Genomic DNA, 15,525 nt, shown 5'->3' on the forward strand with positions numbered 1-15,525 from the left:
TTGCCAACAATTCGTTGAATACCGACGTGCCATTAAAATTTTGTATGAATTTGAAACCTTATGACAAGTTGCCTACAATTTGAAATAATAGACCTTACGATTTATCTGTATTTATTTAACCAGTATAAGCTGCTGCCCTTCGGTGAAACACTTCTCTTCACAGGAACGCCGTGCTGCAGCAGCTGGTTATATTATGCTAAATGGCCTGTTATGCCTAACCTTTGCTAGGGTAGGGAGTACCAATTTAGGGTAGGGAGTACCGTTAAACAATAAGACGAACATGAGAAATTAAATTATAAATGAAAGGTTTGTTCAATACCATATGTTTGCGTTATGTAATCAAAGGGTTCTGATTTAGGATGACTGTTATACCCTGTTCCAGGTCAGCAGAGTAGCCACAATGCCTTCCTTCTTACCAAGAATCACCAGTCAGAAAGGCAGTGGTGAGGAAGTCGCCGGAAGACCCAAGACTAAGCGGCTACGCTTCGGAGATCACCATGGCAACAACAGGGTGGCGCTCCCCAGCGTGGGGTCGTCTCCAGCAAACGGACACCACCTGAGCTACTTCAACAGCAGGCAGGTGATCCAGAAGATAACGGACTGGTACGAGACCTGGCAGCCGTGGCAACGCAAGCTGCTGCTGTGCGGCATCACCGCCAGGTGTTCGACCAATCAGCTCGAGCTTCTGGCCACCGCCATGGAACCCGTGTTCCACCGCGACTTCATGACGACGCTCCGGGGACGCTATCCCAGCCTGTCTTACAGCAAACACAGGAGGGGGAGGGAGGGCAGCCAGCATGTCAGGAAAAGGACAGGAGCGTCCGGCGTTGCCTTGAACGATGGAGTGTCTGGGAGTCCAGAAAGGCACAATGTAACCACGACAGTTGATGATAGTAATGGAGAAATGATCAAACCAGATGGACCATCTAGTAAGGAAAGCATCCAAGTAAGCAAAGTCGGAAAGGTCACAGTAGACATCAGTAAGGACACAACCCAAGTGGAGGTTCCTACAGCGAGCAAGCACACCCATGACAAACCCGGGGAGGACCACGGGGATGCAGAGAAGCCCTCCATCTCTGCGGAAGATGCCAGCATCATCAGGAAGCTGTCCAAACAGATGCAGGCCCACGAGATCAACGAGGCCAGGACCGACACACCCGGCAGTAAGATATCCAGCCACAGGTCGGGCACGCTGTCGCCCATAGGGGAGAGCTCTCCTGAGAATGAGGAGGAGGAGGAGCAGGCGTTGGGAGCGGAGGAGCCCCTGCACACCCCTGTACCCTCCCCCAACACCGCCCTGTCTCTTGGAGTATTGACCCCCATTCAGGAGACCAACTCGGAGGTGAGCTCCGTCAGTACCATACAGGAACAGCCTGAGTTCACCGAGCACAGTGAGAGGGAAACTCCTCAGGAGGCAGTGGCTGTAGCAGAAGACGATAGGAAGGTAACAGAGGCACAAGAAGCGGTACAGGTTACTGTCACTGAGGCTGGGAGAGTAGCAGATATGGACACAGAGCAAAAGGAAACTGTGAATGAAGTAGCAGAACAGTCAATGGTGCAAGCTGTTGAAGATGGAAAGGCTGTGGTGCAAGCTATGGAAGGCACAGAGGCCACATCCAAGGCTTCTGAGGGAGAGAAAGCCACGGTTCAGGCGATGGAAGTTGAAGTACTAGTGGAGAAACAGCCAGCTCTGGACCAGGAGATGATGCTGCAGTACATGCTGGATGCTCGTAACACTCCGCAGAAGGAGCCGCAGGGAAAAGGTGAAGAAGCGGCGAGAAACGGCCATGCAAATGGCGAAGTCGTTCGGCCCAAATCCGACACAACCGCCAGCAGGACGAGGAAGAGTGGAGTCCAGTCCCGTAGCGGGTCCCTGGAGTCGTCCCACAGCGCCGGGTCCGTGCGAGGGGAGCACAAACACAGGAGCAACATCTCCTCCGGCAGCTGTCGGACTGTAGACTTCTTCTCCAGGCAGAGGACAGAACGTCTGGGTGAGTTCATATCAGGTCATGTGGGGCCTGCATGCCTCTTTTCTGTAGACATACTATAGGCAAACTATTTTGAGTTACTGTACAAAATGTAATTCATAGCCAAAAGGAAAAACATAAAAGAATGGAGCCTAGCTGAAGCAATGAGGGCGGTGGAGGACAGAGTTAGGTTGAGGTGGATGGTGGATAGACTATTCGTGATGCCCCAATAACCCACAAAGAGGTCAAGGGATAGGTGATGTGAATTAATAGCAAGATAGCCTCATTTTCATTGACTTCCTGACTTAAGAGTAATGCATAGGTGGTCCTACTAAATTTAGAGTAAAGCGTTAGGGTTAGGACGTACTTTACAAACTAACACAGAACATGCCCCTCCCCCCTCAGGGTCAGTTCGTCTGCAGGTGTCCCAGGGTGCACCTGGCTGGCAGGATGCGGAGGAGGTCGGCAGCTACGCCCCCCTGCAGCAGCTCTACAAGTACGGCCGGCTCTGGGGGGCGTCGCCGGAGGGGCGTCGCCTGGTGCCCGCCAGCAGCCGGCTGCTGCAGAAGAACTTCATGGAGCAGCTGAACCAGATCTGGCAGGTGGGAGGCACAGTGGTGGAGCACTGGAAATTTCTTCATGTTCATGTTAAACAGTTTACTACAACCCTATAAGATATCATCATCATCAGTTTCATAGCTAGGTAGCTGTAGGGACAGTCTGTCTGTCCACAAAGGTTCTCCACTTCTGATGGTCTAGTCAGCCAGTCTAGTCAGCTGGGCCGCCGACCACTCCTTGACATAAGAGATGGATTTACAATATTAAGGAAATTTCTCGACATCCTCAATTTACACAATGCTAACCCAAAAAATATTTATGCATGCATAATTTTTGTATCTGAAATCTGCAAATAAACAAAAAGCCACCTTGATTTATTTAGTGGCCACACATTCGTACAAGATCCTACCAAATCCCATGCCCTAGACACAGTGGATAACAACCCTATGTCCTCAAAAAGGCCCTGGTACATACCTTACCTTTACATTCCACCCATTGCCTCATCTGTAGGTGCTGTCTGAATGGGAGGACCATCAGAAGGCAGAGGTGCTGTATTATGAGAGTTAATGTTACCATACATGTACCTTTACCTCCCACTTGTTGCCTCATCTGTAGGTGCTGTCTGAATGGGAGGACCACCAGAAGGCCGAGGTGTTGGTGGAGATGATTAAGGGCTCGACCGACGGGGAGGTCAGCTTCTTCGCACAGTGTCTGCTGCAGAGGTGGGCAGCCCATTTTTTGTTTTTGTAATTTGTATGGAATGTTATCTTATTCATATCTCATTTTAGCGTAATTGGTAGGCTGTTCTTCTGAATTCAGCATAAAGTGTTTTCAAGACAGCCCCCATGCAGACCCTCATACAGTGTCAATCATATTTCCATGGCACTTTTCAAAACCTATGAAACACTGTGAAAGACTAGACGCCCGCGGCCCACCCGTATGTCAGGAACCCACACAGCAGTATAATCAAATAACGGATACTACATGTATTAAACATATTACAGTTTAATTGCACGCCCCATTTTCCAGCGTATTTTGTGTAATTTTTATCTGCATGGTGCAACAATGTGAAGTTTTCCAGCTGGACCACACCAGCTTGGGATTTTGGGATTCCTTGCAATTAAGAGATGTATGCGGTAATCCATTGTGCAGTCAACTGGCTTCTACTGTAATGTACTACCTAATAATACTACTACAAAATCTTCCAGGTTGAAAGACCAGCTGGACATCAACTGCCTGCCTGACCACCTGCTGCTGAGGATCCTGGGAATGCTGCGGGCGGCGGACCTGGGTCGGGCGGCGCAGGTGTGTCGCCGCTGGCAGTACCTGGTGGCGCAGGACGGGCTGTGGATCAGGAAGTGCCGGGAACTAGGTCTGCAGTCTATGAGATAGATCTCTGTAACCTCAAAACTGCTCAAGGAAACCACTCATCAGGGGACCTATAGAATATGGTCTGTGTGGACAGGTGGTCACTGTAGACACGATTCTTTAAATGCTAATGTCAGTGGAAAAAATTATCTAAGGTACCACCAAAAAGTGGTCACATTGGCCAGGTGGTAGTTGTGAATAGATAATGATGAACAATCAGGAAAAATCAACACATACTGTAAATACATACAAGTTTGTAGGGATTTAATTTTGTGGTCGCGGGAAAATGGAGTGTTCTTTGTAGTTTTGAGCCCATGGTAGTCCAAATACTATAGTCACATACTGTAATGAAAAAATATTAACGGATTACGCGGTGAAAACACTGTGAAATCAAAGAACGTAAAACCACCGCAAATATTTCTGCATTTACAGTAAGTGAAGGAGCCTGGTTGTTGTTGCAGGTTCTCGGGAAGACCTTCCTGACATCATCGGGATGGTGCAGATGGCTAGCCTGGGGGACAGTGTGGACTGGAAACAGGCCTACCTGGAGCTGGTCTTCATCGCCAACCAGGCCAGGGACATGCATGGTAGGGGCTTCTCAGGTTTACCTCCATGGAGGACATGGTTTTCAAGTTCAAGTTCACTCTGATAAGACAGTTACAGATGTCCTCTCACATGAAGTGTGCTGTCCTGTGTTCTAAGTGTGCTGTCCTGTTTTTTTAATTGTGCTACCCTGTATTCTATGAGAGCTGTCCTATGTTGTAACTCTGCTGCCCTGTGTTGTAAAGCTGAGTGTGATGAGGACTGGGAGGCTATATTTGTGTTTTGACTGGGCTGTCCTGCATTTTATGTGTACTGTTCTGTTTTCTAAGTGTGCTGCCCTGTGTTCTAAGTGTGCTGTCCTGTGTTCTAAGTGTTCTGTCCCATGTTGTAACTCTGCTGTCCTGTGTTGTACAGCTGAGAGTGACGAGGACTGGGAGGCAGCGTGTATGTTTTAGCTGCTGTCCTGTGTTCTGACTGTGCTATACTGTGTTCTCTAAGTGTGCTGTCCTGTGTTCTAAGTGTTCTGTCCCATGTTGTAACTCTGCTGTCCTGTGTTGTACAGCTGAGAGTGACGAGGACTGGGAGGCAGTGTGTATGTTTTAGCTGCTGTCCTGTGTTCTGTCATGTGTTCTAAGTGTGCTGTCCCATGTTGTAACTCTGCTGTCCTGTGTTGTACAGCTGAGAGTGACGAGGACTGGGAAGCAGAGCTCCAGGAGCTGGAGTACAGCCTCAGCAGGAAGGAGAGGAGAAGTCGCCAAGACAGAAAGTCCAGAAGAGGTGAGGTTTCAGCAGTAATTGAACTCCAAGGACCACAAGGGATGACACAGATGAGAGTAAATCCTAAATTGGTTTGATGACGTGAGCCTAGTCTGAGAACAAGATGGTGGACCACATCCAGGACCTGATGATGTTGTCATAACTCATAACAGTAGCATTTAAACAACAGTGAAACCCAATAGACAGATCCCATAGCTCTGTCCACCCATGTAGAAATGTAAAATAAAACAAATGGTCAAACTGTTCATTGACATTAATTGGTTGAACTGCTGATTTTAATTGACAGTCGCGATTGGTCCATTCTAGTGCACTCTTCAGCTTCTGTCATTTAGTACCCAGAATTTCGCTGCTCTGGGCGGACACACAAACATTCAGATTTACCAATGAAAATCAAGAGCATGGGCTTTCTCCAACTCTTGATTTTTTGTCCTAAAATAAAGAGCCGATGAAAGCCATGATACACACATCTACTTGTACTGACTTGTACTTTCACCTGCCTTCCTCCACACAGGCACCTTCTCCAGCAGCCGGATGGAGGAGGGGAAGTACTCCCTGGCCTCGCATATAGAAGGTTTGTCACCAGATTACTCATTACCTCCATGATGTATGTTGTAGAGGTTATATTTTGGTAGCATTTGTGTATGCGTGTGTGTGTGTCTGTCTGTCTGTCTGTCTGTAGACATGATACATGTTGTATCTCAAGAGTAGCTGGAGGGAATGGTTTCATAGTAGAGAGTGATGGTCTGTTTTCTGAGTGAACATGAACTAGCTGTGGACCTGATGAAGAGGGGAATGAGATTATGCAGGGGGTGGTCATCTTGTAACATTTGTATTTAGACATTTGTTAACCCAAACCTTTCTCTCCCAGACCTGCAGGCCCGCCTGTCCTCCACCATCCTGGAGGACAGTCAGGAGGTCAGCGGCTCCCGGTCAGCGGCCCTCACGCCATCCGTGCTGACCACTGGACACAGCAGGAGCGGCAGCAGGCAAACCTCCAGGGTCCACCTCGAGGACAGGAGCACCGTTCTGGCGCCGGATGAGGAGAGGTAAGTTTGTGTAACCGCAATTACCATTTATTCACCAGGTTACATGTGTCAGCCACTTTAAAAAACAGCGTTTTGCGAGACCATTGGACTGCATTCCATTGCCTCGGAATTATGAGGTCAATAGGACAGGCTTAAAGTGCACTTATGGATTTATCACTTCAGTTTTGCTTCTTTCTTTCTATAAAGAAAATCATACCCATTGGATGTATTTAATCTCTAAGCAGATGTTGGGGTAGAAAATGGTAACAGTTACATTGTCATGTCTGTATTCATTCCTCCCAGCCTGGAGACAGAGGTGGTGTGTAAGCCGCTACGCAGGCAGCTCCAGGGGAGGAGGAAGTCACATGACCCCGGGGACGCAGCCATGGACATCAGACACGAGCTCAAACAGCCGCCAGAGAAACTGGTCAGTTCACAGGACTGTCGGTCCACCAAGAATGCCACTCTGTAATAAATCTGGTCTATGTAGACAGGTGGCCATCATAGACAGGGTTCTTGATGCTTGTGTTGAATTTTGATGTAAAAAATTGGTCACTATAGACAGGATGCTTGTGTCAATGAGAAACATTATTCAAGGGACCACCAAAGCGTGTTGTCACGTTGACTGAGTGGTTCTTATGAGGAGGTGGCCACCTGTACAGGCCTGACTACCTGTCATGGGGAACTGTGGTATAGTTGTTGTATTTAACAGTTACAGTTTTTTTGCCAGGGTTGCGTGCCCATATGCCAAATGCTAGGAATAGTGATTTTTGTTTGGTGCGTAATTTTTATTTCCATATGGCCCGACAATATTGACCAATCAGAAGGCTCCATTTTCCCTACCCAAGTCATTGATATTCCTTATATCCCTATAACTGTGTCATAAACGACTGTTATTAACCCTATCTTGTGACCTGCACCAGTGCCAATATACAGAAAAATGTTTTTCCAGCCTTGATATCATATAGTACACAATATGTGTGTTTCTAGCGTGTTAATGTTGTCCCCCTTCAGGGCAAGTTCATGTCAGTGGCTGGTTTGCCCGCGTCGGACCAGAGCAGCACAGTATCCATGACAGAGACTCACAGCAGCATAGTAGGTGCCGTCCATGCCGTCAGGAAGGTCAGGAAGCTTCAGGTAAGTTTCTTCTCCTCCTTCCGCTCTTCTCATATTCGTTGCAGTGGTCTATAGGTAAATATGGGGTTTTTGTACAAGTCTTGCACCATTGCTTGTATAGACTAATCCTGTTAAACACCATATCGAACAAATAGAACCCCCTGTTCTATTTCAAACACATCTATCAAAAAGTAGCTCTACTGGGACAAAAATTGACAATATTGTTGATTATGCTGAATGACTTTAGTGTAGCTTTTTTGGCCGTAAAATCTTCCCACAATAATCCAAATAAAAGGTAATGCCTTATTCATTTGTAGTATTGTCCATTTGTGTGATTTTGTTTCTAGCAGTATCACAGACAACTGCGGGACTACACTAGCAGACTTTGTAGCAGTTGGCATGTGGTACAAGTTCCCTCCCCACACGTGCCTGAGTGCATCACAGCCTTTTTGTCTTGATTAGTGCTGTTTTTGATGGAGGTGTTTGAAATAAAGATAAAACAGGGGTGGGGCATTGTGATTGAACTAATGACTCTTAACATTGTTACTAAGGGCTGAATAGAAAGTTACCTGTGATGGATGTAATCACAGTACAACACAGTTGCTGGATGTACTGTCAAATTTTGTGTTGAAAATCTTCTCTTACTCCCAACAAGACATGGTAACAGGCCAAGATAAGGTCATTTCACTCTGTAGATACTAAGAATGCTACACATACCAATGGTTTTACCAAAGCTTTTTTTATTCAGTAAAGACATTGCAGGTATGAAACAATCCGAATCGCATCTTTATTGCATGGTTTACAACATAGACCACATAAAACTTAACATGTGAAAATTAACACCTGTAACATGTCCAGTACTGATCCCCTTCTGTATCATGGTTAGTAATTCATATTTACAAAGAACTTCTACTTGACAATCTTTTATCAAATCAAAGGATTTAATAACTGGCACTGGTTTGGGTCACTGACATGTGTGCAGGATCCTTTTATCCGTGATTCTCGTAAGACCAAACCTCCTATTACACAGCCTAAGCAGTTTTCTGGAGACGCAGGTTGTTGGCCAGTGCTACAGGAATGCCAGTTGATCCACTCTCTGGCTTCACAACTACAAGTAGTGTCCAACACAGGAAATCCTGCTCCGATAAAATATCAGGGAATTTACAACATGGTGATCTGGCAATGCTAACTTGAAATAACCACATGTTTAAGTCAGGAATGCCATATCCAAAATGTGAATTATGCTCATATTCTGTCCTTGGTATAAAAAATGGCCATATTTGGGTGATGATGAAGAACCAAAGTAGCCAAATTGTCTCCAAAGTGTGTTGCATAGATGGCTGCTTGAGTCATGATATTTCAGTTTAAAAATATTGACCTTGACTTGATAATTATTGCATATTGCTGCCCTAAAGAGCTAAATGTAGTATGTTGAATAACCAGAAAGAAAAAAGCTTGTTCTGTAATACACACTAAATCTACAGTTTACATGCCTCTTCTCTCCCTTAAGATGCATGTGAACAAAGTCACTGAGTACAATGGTATTGAAGCATGACACAAGTTGTGAATACTAAGATAACACGAAAGATGAGCACATGGGAAGATTAAAGAAGCTTGCTTGACCATCTCTGTGTTTTCCTTTACTGTCAGGGTCACATGGATAGTGTCCAGTGCCTGGCCTTGGACAAGCGGCGGCTGATGACCGGGTCCATGGACAGGACCGTGCGCGTGTGGGACATCCGCAGTGGCCGCAGCATTCGAAAGCTGTATGGCCACAAGGTAGGGACTGCTATTTTACTATGATACATAACGTCAACTTCTCATGATTCTACCAGATGAGGAGAAATACGTGAAGTTAATGAGATTTAACAAGATGTACCAATGCAGCATCAGTAATCCTGGGCTTTCCTCTGATGATCTTTGTTCATGAAGCCAAGCTGAGAGAATCCTTCAGATATCTAGGTGTTGTGTTCAAGACAATCTATAACAAATTTGGTATCAATGGTACCTGATGAGAGTTTATGTTACAGTTCCTTTTGGCACTCACATTGTCTTAGGTCTTTATCATCTCTCCTGGAGGTTAGTGTATTGGGTTACTTAGGATTTCTGTCCACAGGTATTGTTTGTGCTGGAAACATTCCTGTCATCAGAACCAAATGTTTTTAGGATTTATGAGCTATGTGCAGAAATCACAACTACTGTGTGTGTGTGTGGTATCTGCCTCCTGGAGATGTAAGTGTGGATTACACATTCTGACCTGGTAGTTTAGTGGTAGTACATCATTACATGTGTTATACACAGCTACAACAGTTCCGATAACCACCTATTAGATAACCCAGCAACCTATCCTAGGATTACATAATGCTGTGAGAAACAAATTGGAAGCTTATTCCACATGGCAGCTTCTCAATGTTTTAAAACCATCTTCTCAAAGGCTTTCCTGCGAAATCCACACATCGCATCTGTGTGCGCCCGGGCCGTCGCCCCCAGAATTCCAGAAATAGCGAGATCTAAGGCTGCATCCTCGTGCAGCCAAGTCAGCGGGGATCGAAAGTCGTTTTTAATAAAGTGGGGATGGATGGGGAGTATTTACTGTTGGCATTTTGATAAGGCCAAGTGTCTTAGAATGGGTCAAGGCCCACACATGTAATCAAGGCTGCATCCTGCGTGTATACACCTGGACGATAGGCTAGCAGCCGGGCCGTTTCAGCCATTGGCCAGGCTCCAGGGAGGAAATTAATTGAATGAAACTGCTATTACTAAGTATGACTGTTGTTGGTTTCTCCATCAGCGGAAGGAGCCAAACAGGTGGATACAAGCTGGTTGTCACCTTTGAAAACAGCAACTCGAGCCTATGATAACAGAAGCCCAACCTGTTTATGTTGTGTTTTGAGGGTCACCAAATATTGACCTCTGCTGATACAACACAAAGATACAATGGAAAATTGGGCGGAAACAAGGTGTAGACTTCCCCTCAGTCTGTAGGCCTTGTCAGCCAAGCCAGCAGTATTGTTGTCACTCAGCAAAGGTGTAATCACCAACACCAGTATTGCATGCCAGCGCTCCCACCATGCGAGGCTGCATCCTGAGAACATATTTGTTCTTAAAGAAACCTTAATTTGCCTGACAGCTGGCACTTGCTGTTGAGAGCTTCTTTATGACTGCTGCTGGGGATCTGTGGCAGCATTGACGGTACACATTAGGGGGGGGCAGCAGTTTTTTTTCTCAGCGGAAGATGGGTACTTTGATCAGCAATATTTCAATATTGCCATTGAGAAACTTAGGGACAATTTTTGGAGATATAGAGAGGAGCTAAACAGATGAGCTACACAGAAAAGTCTACTGTATCATATTGGCAATATTTCAACATTGACAAACTTAAGTGCAAATTTTTGTAAGAGAACTGCACTAATGAAAACAATGTCACAGCTTTATTAGGGGGTCTACCATGTCATATTGCTTTTAAAAAATCAACAATATTTAAACATTACTACTGTTCATAGGCTTTAGGTACATTGAACAATTTTCTGGGTTGATAAGTGAACAAGGTGCGGAGAGTCACACAGATGAGGAAATGTTGCTTTTATCTTATAGCAATATTCCAATATTACCACTAAGAAACTTTAGTCCAATTTTGAGGGTAGACAAATGAAATGCAGAGAATTAGCGACACAGATTGAGAAATCATCGCATCTCTGTCAGCGCCTCAGTAGCGACCCTTACCGCTCACTGTCTGCTGCTCACATTGTGCACACCTGGCTGACATTTGCTGACCTCGCGGCACAGATGCTGAATGGATGCTAATTACTGAGAAAACCTTGGGATGGGGGAAGGCCAGTAGGGTTAAGTCAGCTTAGACCCTCCGCTTCCTGTTGAACTTGAAGGCATTGTCCCCCCATGCCTGACAATACCTGCGGAGAGAGAGGGCTGACAGGCAGGTGGGAGCCCCGCTGTGACATCTGGCAAGTGACAGACAATAGGAGCATGGGGCAGGGGATTCAGGCCCAGATCTCCCAGTAATGAGCTATTTGTGTCCGCTGTTCCAGCTCGCAGCACCCCACACAACAACCTTGCTGCCAGTAAATTGAGGCATTCAGGAGAAGTTATTGCGCAGAGCCCTGCGCTGCCTAATGGTGCAGCACTAAAACTCGGGCTATTCAAACTGGAAACCTGCTCGGGCTATAATTCACACCTACAGATAGGGTAGCAAGCTTCTGTATCCTCCGCCTGTAACCAGATCAGACAACCTGATATGTCAGAGGAGCACAGAAATGTCAAATGTAAATGTGAACGACCTCAAGTAAGAGTAAGTCTGGTTGGGTTCGAAAGATTGACGACCTAACAGATTAACTTAGACAGGTGATGCTCTTGTGATCACCTCTTGGGCTGAAGTTTCCCTTCTGGCCTGTGGGACACCTCTTTAAGAAGTTCCTCTTTTATTAGACCTTTTTAGGAGGTCTCTGGAGTCTGGTTGCCCTTGGGTTCAACAGGTGCTGGCAGGTGTGTTTTGTGTTACTTCCATTTGTTTGTTCAGCACCTTTTCAAACTAACAGTGGTTACCCAAGTATGACCCACAGCCACCTCAAATCTTCAACATGTTTGCTTTTGTGGCACTTATGGTACAACCACTTCTGTTGGTGAAAAGGTCAAGTTCATTAGATCAGATCTACTGTGGTCATAGGATGAATGGCTACATATTCCAGTTTTCCAATAAGAAATGAGAAAGTTTTTCTTAATGAGTTTTCCGTCTTCTTTTGCACACTTACATCAAACAATAACCCTACTTATAATATCCACCTGTGCAAAATTTAACAAGTTGTTTTCAAATACCCAAAAGTAAATGTCATGATTAGTTATGTATATAATGTTCCCAATTCTTAATCCGCCTTGTTTATCCATACATGATTGGAACGATTGAAGACAAGATTGTAAAGGATCTGGCACTTTCCAGTGGGTTAGCCCAGACTTGACCATTGTTTGTGTAAACTGGTGTTACGGACTTAGACTAGAGTCCCCACAAAGGCACAAGCTCAAGTGGTTTTACCAATATTGCCTTCCGAAATTGCTGGGGATTTCTCCTTCCTTAAACTGAACATGTCCTTGGATTATGGTGCTTCTGTGGTTTTCCTGTGTTTGGGTTGGGTAGTGAAACCATATGCTGGTGGTGTAATACATGAGTATTGTTCTCTGTGTACTTGTATATGAGGACTTACCTGCAACAATAGGCCCTGATCATAGGGCTACAGCCTTGAGTGAACATGGCTTTTAGTGCTTTTTAGGAAAAACTGTTCACATTAACCCACCATTTATGATTTACACAAACAAATGTTTCTATAATCTTCTTAAAATAGGGTGGAATATGACAGATCATATTGGATGCAGAGAAGCTTATTTCTTGAAGTTGTACTTCTATGGCACTTACAGGTTCTTAGAATAAAGTGGACGGATGATCCTCTCTTCTGCGTTTGAATGGAGATGATATTACCAGCCTAATTTCACCTTTTTTATGGTCTTTGCACACGGCAAAGTAATAACTGCTCTTTTGAGCATCAGTGTTTAACACCTAAAGCTCTTTTGTTGGAGAATACTTCTGGAAGTAATGCTTGTCTTACAGGTTTACACTACTGGTAACCATGAGCGCTCAGGAAGACAAGACCTGTATTTTATGCCAAGAACTACGAAATTGCCTCCTTCTAAATCCTACATTCTCCAATGTTTTGATTAACTCTAAGTTAATTATGTAAACTGTTTTTAAATGTGTGTAACACGTATGTGACATATTGTTTAAGAATAGATCCATCTTGTTGTAGTGCTTGGCCGCATTTGTAACTTTCAATAGACTTCATGTGATGTGCATGTGACATGCCAGTTGAATGCAATAAAAGTGAATCTGGAGCAATCACTGGCATACATTACATACATAACATGTATACTTGTACCCTCACATAGACTATTTCATAGCACCTGTGCTAAAAGCTCCCATTTTTCCCAAAAAATACATGACTAGTGTATAGGAATGATGAAGTACGTGCTATAATAACATACTTGACAATGAATGTAAGAAATATTGTTACCTACATGAGTAGGCCTTGTCATGAATGTCTTTAACACCTGGATATCTGAAGTGTACATATCCCTGGGGAATTACTAATGCTGCATTACTGTAGTAGATCTTAGATTCACCATTAAATATTTAAATGCAGTAATCTTTTATAACTATCAGATTGTACATTAGAGTCAGTTAATGCCGTGGGTGAGAATTCTTATCGTAGTATCAACAAATATTACATGTGTATCAATGTAACTATGTTCATTGCCATCTACAGGGTGGTATACGCTCCATCCACTTCAACCAGACCAAGATATGCACTGGATCCTGGGATATGTCCATCATGGTAAGTGGTACATTCCTAATCTGCAGTAAGCTGCGGGGTCCGGCTCTGTGTTTTTTGCGTTTTTGACGCTGTTCATGCGTCATTCTAGTGGATACAGGGAAGGGATGAGAGAAAACCTGGACCCTACATCTGCTTGAAAATTTGTCTCATCCCAGTGTAAGGTCACAGGTCACAGGTGGGTCCCATGTGGCCACGTAGGGGGGGTCTGGGGGTGCTAATCTGTGGTGCACACTTCGCAGATTATTGAATTTACCTTACCCCACTTGTAATCTTATCAGTAGGTAGGACAGGAAGGTACCTGTCATTTCAATATGAAAGGTGTGCTTTAATTTCTGTGGCGGGTGTGGGAGAGAGGGGAAGTGTTTGACAGGGGTTACATAGGGGGTATGCGGGAGAGGTGACAACTACTCAGCTTGGCAGGCAAGATGTCATATGCATTCATAAGCCCTACCCAGCGAGAACATTCCGACATTCCTCAGGTGTTAACAGTGACAAAATGGAGCAGTCTTGTATTAGGTTAGCACAGTACATCTGTTAATTCAATCATTCGGACTGAAAGAGTGTGATAGTATATGCTGACATAGTATTTTCTTATCAATATGATGCAAGTATAGTTTGGGGTATTCTTAGAACTGTCAGAACTTCATCACAAACAGCTGTATACATAATATAGCAGAGGCCTTGTCATCTGACCCTGAAATCCCCTGCAGTTTGGGCTAATTGCTGTTAAATTGTTTGTTGAATAAAACCTGAGTCTTACTGGCTGTTATGAGATCAAATGTTAGGCAGATGGTTACATGGTAAGTCAAAAGACATGTTTAGATTGGTCCTAACTATTGGGTGAATGATCAATATATGTGTCCTTCTGTGTTTCAATAAGTCCTGACAATTAGAAATCATATTAAACTTTATTAAATCAGCACGGCCATCATGTATATATAGATTACCGAATTTGTGTTGAGATGTCACAAACCCAGTATCGGTTAAAAACTACATTACATCTAAATTTCATACTAATTCTGTTTTATTCACAACATTTTGAAAGATGCCACACTTCGGAACCTAAAAATTGTAGAAGACAACTTACATTAAATGCACATTAAGTGTGATTTGATTTGATGTGGTAACGCTAGTTCACCTTTATTCACGGGGTAACCTTTATCCGTTGTATTCAACACCAGGGTATTTCAGGATATCTAGTCGATGGACGATGGTCTCAAACTGCATTATATCGAAAAAAATTCAATTTAGTATCCTGTTTTTAGGTGCAACGGATATAGGTTACCCTGCCAATAAAGGTGAACTAGCGTTAACAGCATAATGTCTTCCACAGGTGTGGGACATTGTCCAGTTTGAACGGCTGGCAGTTCTGACTGGCCACCGAGGAGCTGTCTCCTGTCTGCAGTGCAACCAGCATTTTCTGTAAGTTTTCCTGATGCTGAATCATGTACAAAAACTAATTCAAATCATAGCTACTTTCACAGAAATGTCTGAGCATCATTTGATGTATCATGTTGTATTTAGAAAGGATAATCTCAAGCCAGCAGACAGATTTGGACAACTTGGGTGTTTGCATGAATTCTTAGAAGTGGCTTGTTATTTCATAAAATATTCCTAGCTGTGGCTTGCCTCAGGAAAGTGTATGGGGTGCCAGCAGAAATCCTGAGTTGATCCCAGGATTAACCAACAAAGTTCCTTTTTGCTAAGATCTTTTCTGAAACAATATACTGTACCAGTATCAGGTGGCAAATGGATGGGCAAATCCAGAAACAAAGG

At 44.3% G+C, this 15,525-nt stretch overlaps 1 protein-coding gene across 1 annotated transcript in view; it reads left to right on the forward strand.

Annotated features, from left to right (window-relative positions):
- The window catches only part of LOC118430517 (F-box/WD repeat-containing protein 7-like), a 45,481-nt gene that overhangs the window by 659 nt on the left and 29,297 nt on the right, over positions 1-15,525 (forward strand). The window contains exons 2-14 of the mRNA XM_035841474.1: positions 383-1,991; positions 2,373-2,569; positions 3,141-3,247; positions 3,734-3,897; positions 4,355-4,480; positions 5,115-5,213; positions 5,725-5,784; positions 6,082-6,259; positions 6,542-6,665; positions 7,253-7,375; positions 9,005-9,133; positions 13,681-13,749; positions 15,083-15,171. Coding sequence (XP_035697367.1) covers positions 401-1,991; positions 2,373-2,569; positions 3,141-3,247; positions 3,734-3,897; positions 4,355-4,480; positions 5,115-5,213; positions 5,725-5,784; positions 6,082-6,259; positions 6,542-6,665; positions 7,253-7,375; positions 9,005-9,133; positions 13,681-13,749; positions 15,083-15,171 — 3,056 coding nt within the window. The 5' untranslated portion in view covers positions 383-400. The remainder of the gene's footprint in view (positions 1-382; positions 1,992-2,372; positions 2,570-3,140; positions 3,248-3,733; positions 3,898-4,354; positions 4,481-5,114; positions 5,214-5,724; positions 5,785-6,081; positions 6,260-6,541; positions 6,666-7,252; positions 7,376-9,004; positions 9,134-13,680; positions 13,750-15,082; positions 15,172-15,525) is intronic.

This window comes from Branchiostoma floridae, chromosome 1 (assembly GCF_000003815.2).
Source record: "Branchiostoma floridae strain S238N-H82 chromosome 1, Bfl_VNyyK, whole genome shotgun sequence".
Classification (NCBI taxonomy): domain Eukaryota; kingdom Metazoa; phylum Chordata; class Leptocardii; order Amphioxiformes; family Branchiostomatidae; genus Branchiostoma; species Branchiostoma floridae.